Genomic DNA, 19,589 nt, shown 5'->3' on the forward strand with positions numbered 1-19,589 from the left:
ATCAGACTCCACCATTCCAGATCTCACCCGGAGATCGGATCGAACACGCGACACCCCGGGGGGGGGGCGGTAATCGAGTCACGTGGTGTGGTGACATCTCGCCGAGTTTACGGACCCGTCACACGACGTGTTCCTGATTACGAACAGTGGGGACTCCGCGAACCCCGCTCTCACCTACGAGTCGCACGAAGAATTGTCGCTTCTTCCGATCGTGTTCGACCCTCACGGCACTGGGACCGGGGACGGGCAATCCAGCGGCGTCGGCAGCCGATTCCGCCAGAGCCATGGTACGAAATGGACGGGGAAAGGGGCACGGACAGAGAGACACTGCAGACACGTGTGGTGTACAAAAAAGGGAAGGTGTGCACACACACACACACACACACACACACACACACACACACACACACACACACACACACACACACACACACACACACACACACACACACCGAGGGAAAGGCGGACAGAGCGCGGAAATGGCTCCGATCAAGTGAAGACCCAAACACCGGAACAAGGGAACGAGCGCTGTACACACCACACACCACACACCACACACCACAGAGAGCTCGGGATCAGGAACACTAACAAAAGTAAGGAGACACGTCGTGTCCAACAATCATCGACACCGTCTTACAACGGCACCAACACACAAATGGCCATGTGGTGACCACCTCCCCAAAAACAAGGGGGGCAGGTACATCCCAGGTGTAAGAGAGAGAGAGAGAGAGAGGAAAAAAATAAAAATCCGTCCAGTACAAACAAAAACAAATCGCCAGCAACAGCACGAGGGATCAGCTGTGAGGTCACGTGACGAAGCATGCTGAAGGCGCGGGTCACGTGGCCCTCCGAAGGCGGGGTTTGAGCGCAAGGGGAGCACGTGTGCGCACGGCTTCGTCTTTCAACTTCTCGGTCTTCCTTTTTCTCGTTTATCGACACGCACGCATGCCGTCACCGTGCGTCATGACGTCGATCATTTCCGTTTATCGACGCGCGCGTATGCCGTCACCGTGCGTCATGACGTCGATCATTTCCGTTTATCGACGCGCGCGCATGCCGTCACCGTGCGTCATGACGTCGATCATTTCCGTTTATCGACGCGCGCATGCCGTCACCGTGCGTCAGACGTAGTCACTTCCGTTTTATCGAATGTTGGCGACGGTCACGGCAAAACAAATGGCGCTTGATTCCAGAGGGTGTCGCTTGATAATTGCCCCTTAATTGAATAAAGAAAATCCGGTGCAAACCGAACGAACATTATTTAATTAAAACAAAATTCCAATTAATTATTTACTTAAATCAATTTTATTATTAAAAAAAATAATAATAATTCTCTCCTTTGAAGTACCAATGGCTCAAACTGCCACCGGGAAAGGAAGGGATGCTCCTAACCCTAAGTTCAGCCCATTAAACATGCGCAATGGTCACCAACCTATAGTTGTTACTTGTTTCTCCTTTTAAATGCTGAATAAAGCAAAGAAGGCACCCCCCCCCCCCCGAGCCTTAAATCGATGAACACTGAGACATAAAACGGATTTGGGTTCTGTTACATCAACTCAGGAGCTTTTAAAATGTACTGTATGGAGTGACAACCACCACAACAACAAAATAGTTTGCATATTTTATAATCACTGTACAAAGCATGCTTTGCCCATCATTGTTCAAATTCAGCGCAGCCGACGTGTGACATTTCAAGGATACATCGTGAGCACCGTGCAATTCATACGTGTTCACTCTCATGACCCTGTGCTTGGACCGAGTCAAGAACCCTGATGAGGCTTCAATGAAAAATCCCAAATAACACAAATCATGGAATTTCACGAGAAACACAGCAAACGCTATCGCCGGCATTCTTACACCACCAGTCATGTCAACCTTGCTACCCGCAGACGAGGTGTCTGCGGTTACCCGAGGAAGCTTTGGTAGCTACGGCTCAATTTGATCGTGCTCTAAATTTTCTAGTCCTGAGAGGTGACTCGGCGTCTTCGAGCAATCCAACGAGCAGATTGTGAAGGGCAGCACTGCCGGCTCACTGCTCGAACGCCTGTTTTTGGCGCTCGCGTCTCGCTCGGCGCGCCATCACGAGGAAGTACATCGACGGTACGAGGGCACGGAGGCAGATGGCTGCCCTGGGAACGGGGCCCGCCATCACCACGTCCTTCTTTCGGTTCACCACCGCTTGAAGCACCTCCTTGGCCACGGCCTCTGGCTCCTGGCCATTTGCAGTCGTTGCATCTAGTCCTGAGAGTGGTGCATGAAAAAAAAGATGGCAGCTCTGGGCAGGCCACAAACAACAACTTCCCAAACTAACACATTATCCAAGACCCTTCCAAAACACCACCTGGCTCTTTCTTTCCACGGAAGCTACGTTCTACCTAGAATCGGGTGAGAATATCTGCATCCCAGCCATTGTGCATGCCTCCTCCACAAATGAAAGATGTGCAACCAAAACCGACTGGGAATGGCTTATACGCGATGGACACCCACTGAAGGTTTTACCTTCCCCTCCCCCCCCCCACCCTCTGTTACCTCACTGTTCCATGGGCCGAAACGGAAATATCTTTTTTAAACTACAAGCTGTGGCATCACATCTGAAGTCCAAAATGGCACAAAATATGCTTACGTCCGTAAGGCGATCCGTCAGCTGAGACGGCGTTGATTGACAAGTTGGTGCGGATGTACCCAGGGCTGATCACAGTCACATCGATCCCATGCTCAGCCACTTCTGCTCGAAGGCAGTCACAGAATGCCTGCAGAGCATGCTTTGACGCCGAATCTGTCCACAGCGCACATCCACAACACACACGCCACTTAAAACCCCAGGGCCTGTCACTCATCTTCAATCATTCCATTCCGAGTTCTTCCCGAAACCACTACCGGGAAAAGCTCACCCAGCCGGGCAGCGCTGGGTAGCCCCGGAAAGTAATTAATATTAAATCATCCGTATGAAGAAGTAAGGGTGAGCTTATCTAAATTTGTAGATGGCATAAAGCCAGGAAATAAAGCAAATAGCTAGAAGGGGAAGAAAAACAGGGGTTGCGGGCAATCGGGACACAAAATGCCAAACAAAGTGTCATGTCTGTGAGTGCAAGGTAAGGAGAAGAGTTGTGAACAATGCTGATAAACAGAGTTTCCTGAATTGAGAAGCGAGGCTGCTGATGGCTCAGGGGAGGTAAAACAAACGCTGAAGAATAACTGCAGACACCAAACTCGTAAAACACAAACAAATTCACGTCGTAATCTCGGGATTACTCAGGATAATCTTAGGAAAAGGGGAATTGTGCTTAAATCAAAGGAAGCAATTCAACTGCTGTATAAAAACCTGGTTTGGCCACAGTTAGAATAGTGTTCGGTTTTGATCATGTTAAATAGACGGGGTTCTACGTGGAGAAATTCAAATGGGTCCAAGATGATCAGGACGTGGCGACGAGGAAAGACGCTGAAGGGAAAGGGGAGATGGGGAGGAGATTATATGGGATTGGATGTAGGTGTTTGAGAGATTAAGTGGGTTCAAAGAGGAAATACAAATCGTTTTTTGGAGATGATTGCTGTGGGAAGGGCGTGGTGGCACAGCCTGAAGATAAATAAAAAGGTGAGCTCGATCCGAGATGAGATGAGATGGGGAATTTTCACTCAAAGTACAAGTTTATGTGTCAGGTAGTTTGTGGGAGGGAAGAAAGCCGAGTCACGAGTTTTAAAAGGAATCAAATAAAAACCAATACGTAGCGAGCAGGATAGACACAGGTGGATGTGGCAAGCAAGTGAGTACGCAAGTAAAAGTGTTCGTGCTGGGCTCTGTGTTGGGCTGTGGCATGTGTACACCTTCACCTCGTCCTCCCCTTTCCAACACCCTCCACATTACACAAAACCAAAAAGACCCAATTACTGTCAGACTTTCAATTACGATGTTGTGGCGGTAACATGGCACAGACTAGACGGGCTGAATTGCATATTTGTGAGTCTCTCTTCCCTTTTACATCTTTCTTTCCTTGCATTTTATTACAACCACTCACAAGCTGAGCGAAACGGGATAGCTATTCTGCCTTGGACGCTGCTGATGACGACCACATGCCCACTGCCACGGTTCACCATTGATGGAAGGAGAGCTGCCAAAAGGCAAGAAAAGAGAGATGAAAAGAACACTCATTTACATATATATATATATATATATATATATATATATATATATATATATATATATATATATATATATATATATATATATATATATATATAATCCATTTCATTGTAACCAACAAGCACTATTAACCCTTTGAACCCAGAGGCCGTTTTACCGGCCGCGATTCAAACCTCCATGTCCCCGAGCAGCCGGATTTTTCTCCAGGGACTCCAGGGTGGGGGAGCCGAAAGTCCAAGGAGCTCAGGTTTCAAAAGTTTAAGGACCTTGGAATAGTTATAGGTCACATGGTGCTCTGCGTCACCAAGTTGACAGATAGAAAGGGGAACTGCTACAGTTAAAATTGTGTCATTCACTTCACAACATGGATGTGTCAAGTGTCAATTTCGGAAGCTTTTCACGCTGGAAGCAAGCGTGTGGAGCCAAGGTCTGTGTCCGTATTAGGAAGGAGGAAGCTTGGGATGGACGTCATCATGCTATTGAAGCATGCTACAATGAAAGTTAATTGATGGTCTGTGCAGGTATATATTTAGGCAAGACTTGTATCGATGCAAGTCAGTAATTCGTGGAACGTACATCACAACAACCAGCTCCTCCGTACCGACCTCGGTTGAAGGATAACGCAAGTTAATGAAAATCGGACAGTCACGACGGCTGACACATGGAGCTAGTTAACTGTGTTCGAAGGATAATTCTAGACAGGACAGTGTGCTCAAGGTTTGAAGAGCAAATCCAGGCACTGCATCCTCTTGAGCATCATCACAAAAATACAGTGACTCGATAGCATGTGGATGTCATGATTAACGGCAAATTGTGCGATTCCCTGTTCGGCGGCGCGAATGAACGCGACGACTGCTGCAAAAAAAATATCCTGCACCGATGTCGTGTTTTCAATTGACCACTTAAATCTAGGAATTGTTCCATCACTGCTACTCCAGGGGGATTTTCGGGCCAATGTTTGAAGGTCCCGACATGGTTTTTCACCAACTTGAATATATCACAAACTTCCTTATGGATACTACATCCAAACACGGTTTTAAAAATTAATATCAGAGGCATGGGGGTATATTGAGGATGGTTGGCCTACCCCTCGGATAGCCGGCATACAAATTCTGTCCGTTTTTATACCGCGTTTCTCATTCCGCTTCTTTTTTTCCCCACGCACCCCATGCGTCCTCCCTTACCCCTCATTCCTCCCCACATTCTTTATTTGTCCAAGTTTCCCTCCATTTAGTCCCTGAACCCTGCTGTTGGTGTACTGCCCCTCCCCCCCAGAACACACCAAGACAGGCAGGTGAAAATCTTCTTGAAGACCATAAGCAAGATAGTTTGGTAATCTAACAGTGACATCTTGAGTTTCAAGAGCTTAGGGTGTGTGCAGAAGGATTTTGAACCCACACCCTCTGATATTCCAATCCAGTCTTCTCAACACTAAGCCACCATTTACAGGACACAATGGTCTCAACAAAGTTCACAAGGGAGGTGATAGAAGCCTATCAGCTCATAAAGATGTCCGTCAAGCCATGTCCACTAACAAGCGCCAGGTATAAAGTCTTTCATATTTGTTTGACTGCCATATCAGGAGCCACCCAAAACACCTACTTTGGGACATCGAAGATCAGCTCTCCTTAAGAAATAAAACAGAATAAAGTACCGCTAAATGTCATTACTTGTGCCTGGTCTTGGCTTAGCGGTGAAGGTGGCTGGCTTGGGACCTTAGAGTCCTGAGTTTGAGCCCCTATCGACCGCCGACTTAACACCAGGTGGGGTTGACTCAGCCAGTCATCCTTCTGAATTCAGCAAAATGAAACGAGGACCAGTGTACTGGGGTAATAACCATTCAGTGGTAACCTGCGTCGGAGTTGCGATGCATCCAGGACTGTACCTCCTTGCCAATTAAACTGACTGAGCAGCCCTATGTGCCTTCAACGCACAAAAGGAATGGCATTATCAATTATTATTACTTGTAGTAGTAGTATTAATTGCAATTGCTTGTGGAATTAAAGCCGAATCATGTTGCTGTGGCCAAAGATCATCAAAGTCGTTATTAAATGCTCTACGATGTTTGCTTCTGGACTGTGACAGTTGCAATTTGTTCTGATGCTGAAGGATAGTTAGAAACGAATGACTTCAATTTTAAAGATCTAGTATTCCAAAGCATGGCTTGGTGACCCTTCTCCAAGCTTGCAACTACTATACTGCCCTGATGGAGTACCCTCTTATCCCCTCTATTTGGCAGCTGGTGTCCCTCACAGCTCATCCTTTTTCTGGTGTACATAAAACAACCTCGAAACTACATTCCACCACTTTTATGGCAACGCTCCTTGCGGTACAGTTTCAAAACGCTTCGCCAGACCAGCAATGCAACTCAACCAAATCTGGAAGATTAAAAAAATAAAAACAAGAAGAGCACCGATTCAAAAAGAGGAATAAACCTTCAGTCCTGGGAGGTTATGCAAAAGTCAGCATCCTGCATCTCCACAAGGATGACCTGACCAACTCTTCCATCTCATCCTGTGGCCAACTGTTCACAAATGCTCAGGCTCTGGGGCTTGGAAGCCTCACCATCCGTCTTGCTCAGTCCCTATTTATAGAGTTGTCTCCAAGGCAAAACACCCATGAAGCATGAAGTGGAGGTGCAGAGTTTGTTTATTCACCAATCAAAAGGCAGCTTAATCAACCCTTTTGCTCCTTTGTTTTTCCCTTAATTTCAATATCTTTCATCCTCAACCCCACCCCACCCCACCCACCCCCTCCCCTTTCACCCTGTACAGCAAGTCGGGTGATTTTCACTTTTTCATTCCTCTCTCGTCTCACCTTTGGAAAGGTGACCTTTGTCTCACTCACAACTCTTCCGTACACTTTCAATCTGTCCCCTTTATGTTTTGTCAATTGTTTTTTTTTTTTCTTGCGTGCAATCCAAATAACCCATTTTTAAAAATCCTTGAGCCATGTAGAGACAGTTAAAAAAAATAAAAAAAATAAATAAAAAGTGTTGCCCATACCTTTCGTTAAAGCTATCGTCCCAAAATAATTGACATCCATGAGACGGCGATGAACGGCAAGCGTGGTGTCTTGGACATCTCCACGTGCGCTCAGTCCCGCACAATTCAGCAGCACGTCCACACGACTGTGGCATTTCAGCACGGTGCGCGCCGCCTCTTCCACAGCCTCCGGCTCCCCCAGGTCAAACGTCACGACGCATGGCACACGCGCCTGCGAAGAGCTCACAGAGTTCAATATCTCACAAACCCGTTTTTAAATATTCATGACCCACGAGCACGAGGTTAACAGTAAAACACAAGTTACAGCGAATGGTGCAGTTCCCCAATTAGTCATGCGAAGGTAGTAGCGTTACACAAAAATTCCATCCCACAACCCTTTTTGTCGGAGACGGGGGGGGGGGGGGGGGACATTAAAATGAACTCCGACTGACCGACTGATCATATGTAATGTCTTTTGAGTATGCGATATTTCAAAATACCGTTGAACATTTAGCTTTCATATTGCAAACTCGCCTCTAAGCTGTCTCGCCTGGGTTTGAATCCCGGCCCAGCTATAAACCGTCATCCTGGCATTTCACAGGCAGTGCGATTCATCAATGTGTGTGCTGTCCCTCGGATGGACGTTGAATTGTGTGTCCCATCTGCCCCTGTATAAGGCTTGATTGTTGATCATGATGATGATGATGATGATGATGATGATGATTAATGACTGGCCGTGAGGTATCTGTGCACTGACCGGAATGATAGCAGCAGCAGCAACAACAACAAAAACAACAACAACGATGCTCTGTCGAGTGCATTCAACAACATAGTACAGGCAAATGCCATCCTCAATAATAATGAGGGTCAGGTTGAATGTCAAGTGGGACTTGTTCTGTACGAGAATGTTCAAATCAGCGTATGATGCTCACTTTGTCATTGTCCTCTGCTGGGTTGGCCAAGCTATCCCGGAGCTCCTCAAGCTTCTCACGGTGCCTCCCACATATCACAAGACGTGCGCCAGCAGCGTGGAACACACGTGCACATTCTGGCAAAGTCACACGCATGGTAGAAATGCATCACAAAAGGTAATGGCTTCGTCAAACCATTGGTGACACAGTATTCCTTGTGTGGTATGAGGCAACAGTCGACATAGTAACAGCTATTTTCACCACAAAGAAACAGAACGAATTCCACTTGCTAAACTGTAGCACACGCCTTCACTCAACCCCGACTTATTACACTTCAAATTCCCTCTTCTTACCCCACAACCACTCCTCCATCGTCACACACGTACATGTAACGATGTGTCGAATCGTACAATCCACAGCAGGGCAGTGAAGCCCCATCCTTCCGAATGTAGTAATCATCATCATTTCGTACATTTCGTATGCAGCTTGTGGCAGCTGGTTGTATCATTGCTGGGATCGTGGCTGTACCGCTGATGCAGACCCCCCCCCACCCCCCGTTTCCAGTAAGCTGGTACTCATTCTGCCGACCTCGGAAGGATGACAGCCAGAGTAAACCCACCCGGTGTAATTTAACGGCACGGAACGGGCTCAAACTCGAGATCCTAAGATCTTAAGCCAGCCACCTCAATCGATAAGCCAACACCAGCCTTGAAGTAAAATGAAAATTTGAAATGCACACGTGACGTGCACCGTCCTCGATGAAGGGTATCTCATGGTCGAAATGTTCTACTTCCTCATCTTGGACAGCAACACAGCACAACTCCTTAGTGATGGCTCATTGACGATGGCCTCTATCAGTCGTGAAAATTACTCGCATGTTGTATTGTGCTGACCCGTGGGCACATTCTTAGCGGATGGTGCAATTTTTTAATCAACCAGCAAGTTGCCCGTGCCGCTGCATGCGATTCCAAACGGGGTAGGGATGGAGGCGGCAAATATGCAAAAAATGCTTCCGTCATCGAGCTGGGAGCAACAATTCCCATTTTTTGCCACGTCTGATGCAATTTAAATGCTCTACTGGCAGCGAGGTGCTCCATCTGAAACGGTTCGGTCGATGTATGTAGCTCTTTGATGCCTAGTCCGTAATAAAAATTTTCTAATTGGTGCCAAAGCCAGTGACCGATTACAAATTAATAGTCTGATTCTTGATACGCGGAGTGAAAATATGTCTAAATGTCCAAACTGTCATATTGACATCATTACATGAATGCCTCATCAGAGCATCACATAATCTCTGTAATCTTTTTTTTAATGTTAAGGGTTGAAGAGGAAATCAAAGCAAGTACAGGGTCTCCTCGATTTACGTTCGGGATGCGTTCCTAAAAAAAACTGAATGTAAAACGAAAAAAAAACGTCAATAGAAAAGGACTTTCCCATCGGCCTAATCATAATAAAATACGCAATTTGGTGTCTGTCTGTCTGTCTGACCATGATACATTCGGTCGTTACTTATCCAATCTCAACCAAACTTGCCACGGGAATTAAGGGTCACATAATGGAGGTTGAAGCGACTTCATTCGCCCCCACCCCCTCCCCAAGGGGGTTTTCCACCCTGGGTGAAATCCGTGTTAAGGTGTATAAATAGCTTGGCGTTTCATGCGGCACACATACCAGAAATGAAAATTATCATCACCACAAACTATTCGGTCGATTCCAATCCAACGTTTGATCACTTTTTCTTAAACAGTCGCTACTGTTGTTTTACACTGGACTGAAAAAAATATTTGGAGGAAACCCGACATCCTTGAGGCATTCTATGCTTTTGGAGTTCCCGACAGACTAACGCCCCGAACCGCCAACCTTACCCCCTCGCCGCTCCCCTAGGTGGCGTCGACTTTATTTCGGTGGCGTTACTCGTAATTGTCCTCACAGTCGAGACAGGAAGGCAGAGCGCGCGGACAATGTCCACCAAGCGCTCCCCATGCTCGAATCGCTTCACCTCGTCCATTTTAATGTCCAAACTCATCGCTTTACGAGCCTTCTTCACGGGAGTCTCAGCCGGAGAACTTGAGGGTCGTTTACCGCTCATGATGAAGGGGTTCGGGAGAGTTTGGCACAAAATACTATCAATAAATGTCAGACGATGCCTCTCACAAGTACAGGACAGACCGCGTGACTGAGGGCGAGAGAAGTAGTGCCCTGCACATCGTACTTCCACTTTCGTTGCACGCCGGTACGAAATAAAAATAACAATAAATTTCCGTGTGAAAAAAAAACAAACAAAAAAAAACCGTGAACTCAAGAATTACGAGGTGCAAATAGAAAATTGTTCAATACTTTGTGGAAGGTGTTAAGTCGAAAAAAACCGTAAACAGAAAGAGTGCAAATCGAGGATCAAGTGTCGTAAGATCGGACAAAGGTTGAAACAAGTAAAGGACCATCTTGGTATGTATACTACATGCGGAAAAGGGTGAAGGTGGTTTGAGAGAAAGGGCAGACAATAAGAGAGAAAAAGGAAGTTATGAGAGTATGTGGTGGTGGTTGTGGGGGAGAGGGGTGAAACAGATGGAATAGAGGGGCAGGGGGACAGGAAATAAGTTTTCTATTGGAGTTTTTCAAAGCTCGATGGTTCACCTTCGCCGAGACCGGAGCTTGCGCCAGTGATGACCACCACCTTGTCACGACAATAACTGCGTGAACGTAGACGTCGCACGAACCAGAACAAGATCCACAAACCAAACCCACCAGCAACTAGGAGGTGCAGCGCACCCGGCGATTGTGACTCGGTTGCTTTCGTCCGAATCATGATCCTGGGAGAAAAGAGAAAAACATAGCTGTGCAGCTTACTTTCGGAGTACATGTCACAGAACAAGAATCCTGCTTCGGATAATTTTCACGGCCATTAGATTGAGAAGTAATAAATATTCTCTTGGACCTATCCATGCAAGCATGGGTAAAGCAGGTTCATCTCAATAGCGTCAGTCGGCATCATGCATAGCCATTGAAACGGTGCCCAGATGATGATCCGGGCAGTTGGGAAATCAGTCAATTGCTTACAAGTTAAGGTTATAACTTCAAATAAAATAGCTTTTGTAAGTACTTACCAGTCCATCATATATCCGTGTGTGTGTGTGTGTGTGTATTGTTATGTCTGGCTTCCTTCTTGGGACTACGGTGGAGAAATTGGTCTATATTTCGAATACACCACCCAATCTACTTCTTCCCCCAAATATTTGGCCTCCAAGCAACGCAATCCTGAGCATCCGCTCTGGACAGGCCGAGAAGTTCCATATCATTGGATACAACAGAGTCCCAAGGTGAATCTTGGTCTGCCTCTGTCCCTCTTTCCAGCAACATCGAGGTGTGTAGACTTTTTAACCCAAGAGTTGTCATCCATCCTTTCGAAGTGGCCAAACCCATCTCTGTCGGTTCATTCTCAAAGCAACACACGTAAGCTATCTCGACCTAGTGTTTCTCTCAGCTCCAAAGAGGATTTCCTATTTTCCAAGGAAACCCCACACATCCATCTAACCATTCTCATCTCAGTTCGCTCCAGTCTTAAGACATCCTCCTCTAACATTGGCCATGTTTCATCAGAAGGGACAGTAGCTCTCTGGACTTCTTCTACTTCTAACTCTAGCAATGGAGCTCGATCTTGTTCCACCACTAGCACCGATCATGCCATCTAAATAACAACTCATCAATGCAACCCAAAGAATAATTAAAAAAAAAAAAGTCATCTGACACAATCAACTCTGCCTCCGTAAGGGCCTGGGAGCTTTCACCCTCCCTGCACGTCTTGCAGACAAAATAACATTTGCTCTGAGTCTGTTCTTAATTCCACGACAACTCTCTTGTCTGTCCATTTCTTGCAAGTGGAGCAGAAGATAGAATTACTGCCAACTCCAGATTTGCAAACACCACAAAGGAATATCTCGGTGCCGACAACATTTGCTTTGCTCTGGTCACAAACCATGAGCAAAGCACAAACCATACTCCCTTTTCATTGAACCCTTGCTCATTCATTTACGCCACAAGCTCTCTGGTTTTTCAGTGGTACCTTCAGTTAAGGTTCTTGCATATGCTGACGATCTGTGTGTAATTGTCAATACTCAATCTGACATTGCTGCTCTTACAAATGCTCTACAAAATTTTAATCTTGCATCTTCTGCTACTGTTAACTGGAGAAAGAGTAGAGCGTTGTGCCTTGGTCCTTCAGAGTTATTTATCCCACCTCCGCTGCCTAATGCCTTGCAGTGGAGGCATGATGGTTTAAAACATCTGGGTGTTTTTTCTTGGGAACGTGACTTTCTCTTTAAAAAATTGGGACCAGATGGTGGATCAAATCTCTCACACCCTTAATTGCTGGAAAAGTTTATCCAGCTTACTGTCTTACAGAGGTAGAGTGCTAATAATCCATAATTTAGCTGCTTCCAAACTCTGGCATCGGATGATTGCCTTACAACCCCCCAAATCACTAATCTTGAAGTTGCAACGAATCCTTGTTAACTTTTTCTGGAATGGTATGCACCGGCTCCGAGCAGATCTTCTGAGTGTCCCGCTAGAAAAAGGCGGTCAAGGACTCGTGGACATTACCAGCAAAATACTGTCCTTTCGACTGACTACCTTGCGTCAACGTCTATACAAGGAGGTCCTGTCCTGGCGGCCGCTGGCTTCCTGTTTGCTCCTGCAAGCTGCTAAGCTCAAGTGTGGACTTGAACTTGTTCTACTTGAACTGCAGCGAGTTGACACCTCCTTACTGCCCTCCTTCTATCAAAGTCTCCTAAATGCCAGTCAATTCCTCCTTCCAGTACGAAACAAGGATTCATATAAATTTAGTAATTTCATGTGTGAACCTGTTTTTTACAACAGCCTCTTTCACCATGACTTTCAAAGCAGGTCCCTCATTCAATCCTTCATTGAATCTGGCTTCTTCCTTGTGGAAGACTTTGTCAATCACACATATTCTGAATGGCAGACTCCGAACCAGATATTGGAAGCTTGCAATGTTAAATCAACACGAATAATTGGACTAATTCTACCTTGAATTGTTAAAGTTTTCAATCTTTTTAATTTATCGTGGCCTCCATCACATGATGTTCAAGGTGCAAGTACAACACAACCTGACTTCCCTGATTTCGTTTTTCCTAACGCTCCTTCCATCAAGCTTCTACAAACATGTACAAAGACTGCTATGTATGTGCAATGTCTCAATGTTATTACCTCTGCCAACCCCAATAATGCACTGACTACCCACTGGAAAGAGCTTCTGCCTGCAGGGGTTCCATCATCTCCCACCTGGTCTTCCATGTATACATCACCTGTATCTAAACGTGCCGGAGACATAAGGCCCGGTCACACCTTGACGTTTTAGCCAGCAATGGCAACGTATTAAAATGTATGTAAAACGCTGGCTTATGTTGAACTTTTGATGTTTTATTTTTTTAAGATTCGGACGTATTCATAACGACTTGGTCTTATGCACAACGTATTAGTAACGGACTTTGAACGTTTCGTTGTTTTATAGATAACTTATACCAACGAATGCTGAACCTGTTGTAGGCCTTCACAACCTATGCCCAACGATAGTCTAACTTATGCATAGCGCGCTGCACGCATTGCCGACGATGACGTGGCGTCGGTTATGGAAAGGCTGCCGCACAACGATTCAAATCATAACCGCCGCAGAAATGGAAGTGTCAACATCGCAGTCACACCTTGGCGATCTTGCCAGCGTATGCCGACCTCTGAAAAATGCGTCTAAAACGCTGGCGCACGTTGAATACGGTATGGGTAAGTTTGGTATACGTGAATAGAACGCTAAAGTACGCTATCATACGTCGTATTAAGTGGAGTACGTCTTGTAATTATAAACGTGTTAAACATTTTACGACGTACTTGGCGTATGACATACGTTCCGCATGCGATGGGAATAAGTTGTACGCACGATATGCGATCGTTGACGCACATCGACACACGTTACTTGAAAGTGACTCATAAGTCAAAACACGTCAAGGTAATGGTTAGCGTCAGTGTTCCAGACTCCCGGTTTTTTTTTCTTCGGTATGACGGTGTTCAGTGTATAGTGCGGTTATGATTTAAATCGTTGAGTGGCAGCCTATTAATTATATTATATTATAACCGCACTAGAAATCGAAGTGTCAAAATCACCGTCATACCGAAGGAAGGAAGAAAAAAAATAAAAAAAATTTAAAAACCAGGGAGTCTGGAACACTGACGCTAACCATTACCTTGATGTGTTTCGACTTATGAGTACCTTACTAGTAACGTGTGTCGATGTGTGTCACCGATCGCGTAACGCGAGTACAACATGTAACTCATAGGTTAGAAATAAGTTTCGGGTACGCTAAACATTACCTCGACGTGTTTCGACTTATGAGTAACTTACAAGTAACGTGTGTCCACGTGTGTCAACGATCGCGTGACGTGCCTACAACTTTTGGCCAGCGTTATGCGGAACGTGCGAGTCATACGCTGGCATAAGTCTTAAAATTTCAAGCATGGAAAATTTGAGGACAACCGAAAAGTACAACGTTTAAAGCCAGCGTACTACGACGTATGGCAGTGTTTTTCAGCGTGCTCTCAATGTTATCAAAACTTACCCATAACGTATTCGACGTGTACCAGCGTTTTAGACAAATTTTCCAAAAATCGGCATAAGCTGGCTAAAACGTCAACGTGTGACTGGGCCTATACAGTGGAGACTCGCACACTATTCCTTGACTTCAAACATATTTCTAAAAAGATTGAACCTTGTTTCGTCCGATGAATGTCCTTTTTGCCATCAATCCGAGGATGTTTTCCATGCTTATGTTGGTTGTCAAAGGTTGATCCCACTGTTTAAAGTCTTGAAACTTTTTTTTTTCCAAAGATTAGGCTTTTGCTTTTCATTCCATTATTTTATTTTCTGCATACCGGTATCTAACAACAATGTCGGAATTGAAGTTGCTAATTTCCTGCTCGCTGAAGCGAAACTCGTAATATACATCACTCGCAAGAGGATGATTTCTGGTGTTAATTCACAGGAATGCAGCGCTCTGCTATCCTTTAAAGGCTGTGTGTGTGCCCGTCTCAAAATGGAATTCCTGTTTTATCGAGAGAGTTCGCGAATTAATGGCTTCATTGATAAATGGTGTAAAATTGAAGTATTGTGCAGAGTGGAAGGAGAAAATTTATTCCTTTTGTATTAATTTAACATCTCAAGTTATTCCTGTTCCTGATTCACGTTTGATTGAATGTGCACAATGTTGCATCACTTGTTTCTTTTTGTACATTTTGTAATAAAAGGACATAAAAGTCAAGTCTCTCTCTCTCTCAGGTTTTAAACTGGGACGGACTTCGTACTTACACAGCAGCTGAAGCGAGCGACAGCACGTATTTCCCCTTCTTCTTTGGTCGTGTGCAGCAAAAGGCTGCGGGGTAGCATTATTGACTGAGGGTGCAGCTGTGTCGCCGATGCATCTGTGCCCCCTGCTGATTATAGGCCAGGAACTTTGTAATTTGTTCATGGTGCCGGCGATGGCTCACCTACTCTTCGTGAAGGACACCGTGGGATCTTTAACGCCCACCAATTAATGGCAGCAGATGGGACACCCAGTTTAACGTCCGTCTGGAGGGATGGCACACGGATTGATGAATTACCCGACCTGCGAAACACCAGGATGATAGTTTTATAGCTGGGTCAGGTTTCTAACCCAGGCTAGACAGCTTCGAGGTGAGTGCGTGAAGCACTCGGCCTTCCTGTGAGCCCCATTCTCCCTTGGGATGCTGGGACCGGGGATCGATTGGCCGGGTCTGGATTCGGACCTCAACCAAAAGCAAAATCGAATCGACTTTGTTCTCGTCACAATGTGTCCACAACGTTTTGAGATATTGGGTTCACAGACAGACTGTCCACCCTCGGTAACACAGGTAATATGGAATAGGCAAAGCCTAGAAGCGAACGTAGAATTCTTCTTACATTCGCTTCTGACTTTACATAAAACTTGTTCACAACTGTATACTTGCCAACTATACCGTGGTACGTGTAAGCGCCGCACAGCTGATGATTTTGACGCAATTTCCGGTTACTTCAGCCTGGATTCGGGATCAGCGATCAAATAATGTAAATCACGATTAAAAAATATTTTTTGATGCGGGAGATATCTTTATTAAAATTAACTTTGGGAAAAAAAATAATTGACTAAATAAATAAATAAATAAACAATCACTTCTGGTCAAGAATAAAATAAATTAAAAGTTCCGGAAAGAGTTTCAAAATCACTCCCGGTAATGTTAAATACAAAATAAACACTTCCTGTCATGAAAAAAAATCACTTTCGGAAGTATAAAATTAACTTTGGGAAAAATATAATTGAATAAATAAATAAACACTTCCGGTCATTATCTCCCGGCATGCATCATTCCCCATGACAAAAACCGGAAAAAAAAAACCAGAAACAAAACAAAAACGGAAGCAAAATGGTCACAGCCAACGACACGGATTCACAATTGCCAGGGTATTGTGTTGTTTTTTGTTGTTTCCTATTCTCTCATGTGCACGCGTTAAGTTATATTCAAAGAGATAGTAATAAAACCCAATCGTGTTTATACACCGCACAGCGTTTAACAACAACCGGAAGCAAAACGTCTTGGCCAACGACACGGATTCCAAATAGCCAGGGGTATAGTGTTGTTGTTTCCTAATCTCTCACGTGCACGCGTTAAGTATTAAGCTCACTTCGTTCGCTAATAACGTTTACCCTTGCGGAGGCGTTGCCATAGGACCTCACATCAAGACCTGCTCAGCCTGTGCGGCCTCCCCGGGGCCTGCTCAGCCTGTGCGGCCTCCCCGGGGCCTGCTCAGCCTGTGCGGCCTCCCCGGGGCCTGCTCAGCCTGTGCGGCCTCCCCGGGGCCTGCTCAGCCTGTGCGGCCTCCCCGGGGCCTGCTCAGCCTGTGCGGCCTCCCCGGGGCCTGCTCAGCCTGTGCGGCCTCCCCGGGGCCTGCTCAGCCTGTGCGGCCTCCCCGGGCCTGCTCAGCCTGTGCGGCCTCCCCGGGGCCTGCTCAGCCTGTGCGGCCTCCCCGGGGCCTGCTCAGCCTGTGCGGCCTCCCCGGGGCCTGCTCAGCCTGTGCGGCCTCCCCGGGGCCTGCTCAGCCTGTGCGGCCTCCCCGGGGCCTGCTCAGCCTGTGCGGCCTCCCCGGGGCCTGCTCAGCCTGTGCGGCCTCCCCGGGGCCTGCTCAGCCTGTGCGGCCTCCCCGGGGCCTGCTCAGCCTGTGCGGCCTCCCGGGGCCTGCTCAGCCTGTGCGGCCTCCCCGGGGCCTGCTCAGCCTGTGCGGCCTCCCCGGGGCCTGCTCAGCCTGTGCGGCCTCCCCGGGGCCTGCTCAGCCTGTGCGGCCTCCCCGGGGCCTGCTCAGCCTGTGCGGCCTCCCCGGGGCCTGCTCAGCCTGTGCGGCCTCCCCGGGGCCTGCTCAGCCTGTGCGGCCTCCCCGGGGCCTGCTCAGACTGTGCGGCCTCCCCGGGGCCTGCTCAGACTGTGCGGCCTCCCCGGGGCCTGCTCAGCCTGTGCGGCCTCCCCGGGGCCTGCTCAGCCTGTGCGGCCTCCCCGAGGCCTGCTCAGCCTGTGCGGCCTCCCGGAGGCTTGCTCAGCCTGTGCGGCCTCCCCGAGGCCTGCTCAGCCTGTGCGGCCTCCCCGAGGCTTGCTCAGCCTGTGCGGCCTCCCCGAGGCTTGCTCAGCCTGTGCGGCCTCCCCGAGGCCTGCTCAGCCTGTGCGGCCTCCCCGAGGCCTGCTCAGCCTGTGCGGCCTCCCCGAGGCTTGCTCAGCCTGTGCGGCCTCCCCGAGGCTTGCTCAGCCTGTGCGGCCTTCCCGAGGCCGAAACGGCGAACAGGGTCAATTACGAGCAAGCAATTAATCTCATCGTACGACGTGTGTGTAGGTGTGTGTTTGCGTGTTTGCTAAATACAATACATTCCACCCGTGGGTTGTGGACGTATCACACAAACGGGATTCGAACAATGTCATGTCACCTCACACGAAGGGTAAACTTCAACTTTCGTCCCGGGCGTTGACACGAACTATTAAAACACATGATAACATCGAAAGCAAACTCGGAATATATATATGTTTTTAAAATGTAAATAAAAAACCTTGCTTCGAACCGAAAACGGGAGATTCTTATTCCTTTCACCGCGCGCAGGTGAAGGTCCCGTTATTCGTTCGTTAAATTCATTCAATCTCTTATTCATTCCCGCTTGCGGAAGCGGTAATTCTAATGCTGTTTTATTTTAAGATTAGTATTATGCACAGGATCATAGAGCTGCATCAAATTCCCAGAAAGTACACTCACGCGCACATGATGTTTTGCCAGTTTAAAAAACAGTTCAGCGACTCTAAGCTGTGTTGTAATCCCTGACGGTATAATGCGTAGCAGCAGCAGCACTTCCGAAAAACTTAATTATCCTTTTCGCGCGAAACTCCAGAGTTTAAAAATTACCCGATAATCGACATTGTTTCGCTTGCGTTTGATTTTTGAACCCTTGAAGATCTATGTCAATTTTTGCATAATTTCAAACACGATGGGCCGAATTTGTGAAAGGCGTTTAAGACTTAGACGCGTGTAGAATCGCTAATCGTGCGATGATCACCCGTTCAAAATTCGTCGCCAATCACGGAAGAGTGATTATCGAATTTCGCGATCAAAACCTAATCGCAAGCGTTATTAAACCCAATCACGTCGGCGAGGGCAGGTTTAAAAGGGCGGTTAAGGCCTTAAAGCAAGCATCGCGTGGCTTATAATCGGTAGCTTAAATGGGACGGTGAATATGGATGCGTTAGGAGTGCTTGAATTGGCTCAAGAGGAGGCGGAAGAGGGTCGGAATCGGGCAGTTCGTCGACGTGCATTGAGAATCTTCGAGGATAGATGCAATCCTCTGGAGAAGTATGACAATATCAACTTTGTCCGGAGTTACAGGCTCTCGAAGGAATCATTTCGTTGGCTGCTGAATCTAGTGCAAGATGACCTGGATCAACCTACGATGAGGAGCAATGCGCTGAATCCTCTCCAACAATTGTCCGTGGCGCTGCGATTCTATGCGAGTGCATCGTTTCAACTGGATGTTGGAGATATGTGTGGTGTTTCACAGGCCACGTGTTGCAAAGTGATTCATCGAGTCACTGCAGCCATTTGTGCGAAGAAAATGCACCTTCTACATTTTCCAGACAGTCCAGAAGAAAGGAGGGCGGCAACAGAAGGATTCTATGCGATATCTCGATTTCCTGGGGTTATCGGAGCGATAGATGGATCTCACGTGGCAATTGTAAATCCTGGTGGTCCAAATGCACTCAGGTATATGAACAGAAAAGGCTACTACAGCCTAAATTGCCAATTTGTGTGTGACCATTTACTTCTGTTCACCAATGTCGTTGCCAGATGGTACGGGTCAGCACATGACTCGAGAATCTTTGAAGAGTCACGGCTGCTTGAGAAATTCCAGAGAGGAGAATACCACGGCATTTTGCTGGGGGATCCGGCATACACGTGCCGTACATTCATGCTGA

General features: G+C 46.9%; 2 protein-coding genes across 10 annotated transcripts in view; both read right to left on the minus strand.

Annotated features, from left to right (window-relative positions):
* LOC147021147 (protein NATD1-like) overlaps positions 1-973 on the minus strand; it is an 81,288-nt gene extending 80,315 nt beyond the window's left edge. For 2 of the 5 annotated variants that reach the window (XR_015060721.1, XR_015060722.1), the window contains exon 1: positions 175-953. Coding sequence is in view for 3 of the 5 variants with exons in the window: in XM_085890984.1 (XP_085747110.1) it covers positions 175-286 (112 nt within the window). In the remaining 2 variants the exon portion in view is untranslated. Of the gene's footprint in view, positions 1-27; positions 117-174 lie in introns of those variants that run through there. The other 3 variants (XM_085890984.1, XM_085890982.1, XM_085890983.1) reach the window with 3 other exon arrangements.
* A 636-nt stretch (positions 974-1,609) lies between these two features.
* Positions 1,610-18,288, minus strand: DHRS7B (dehydrogenase/reductase 7B). Of its 5 annotated transcripts, none has more exons than XM_085890974.1 (7): positions 18,191-18,288; positions 10,668-10,843; positions 8,055-8,170; positions 7,144-7,354; positions 4,014-4,106; positions 2,624-2,776; positions 1,610-2,241 (listed from the first exon to the last, which is right to left on the minus strand). In XM_085890974.1, exons 2-7 carry the CDS (start codon positions 10,837-10,839, stop codon positions 2,030-2,032), a joined length of 957 nt encoding a protein of 318 aa, XP_085747100.1. In that variant the 5' UTR covers positions 10,840-10,843; positions 18,191-18,288; the 3' UTR covers positions 1,610-2,029. The 5 variants fall into 5 exon arrangements, with proteins under 5 accessions (XP_085747100.1, XP_085747102.1, XP_085747099.1 ...); XM_085890976.1 differs by having other exon boundaries at positions 18,179-18,232; XM_085890973.1 differs by having other exon boundaries at positions 18,059-18,215.
* Positions 18,289-19,589: the final 1,301 nt, after the last annotated feature.

This window comes from Eptatretus burgeri, chromosome 8 (genome assembly GCF_056783735.1).
Source record: "Eptatretus burgeri isolate ZD-2024b chromosome 8, Ebu_testis_v1, whole genome shotgun sequence".
NCBI classification, from domain to species: domain Eukaryota; kingdom Metazoa; phylum Chordata; class Myxini; order Myxiniformes; family Myxinidae; genus Eptatretus; species Eptatretus burgeri.

Bases quoted from the DNA above. Each gene is read 5' to 3' on its own strand.
- DHRS7B (XM_085890973.1), bottom strand. From the start codon at position 18,120: ATGTGTTTTAATAGTTCGTGTCAACGCCCGGGACGAAAGTTGAAGTTT. The intron at 4,107-7,143 runs GTATGGGCAACA...GCCTTTTGGCAG, and splicing joins GACGATAGCTTTAACGAAAG to CTCTCCTTCCATCAATGGTG. The intron at 2,777-4,013 runs GTGAGTGGTTGT...CGCTGTGGACAG, and splicing joins TATCCCGTTTCGCTCAGCTT to ATTCGGCGTCAAAGCATGCT.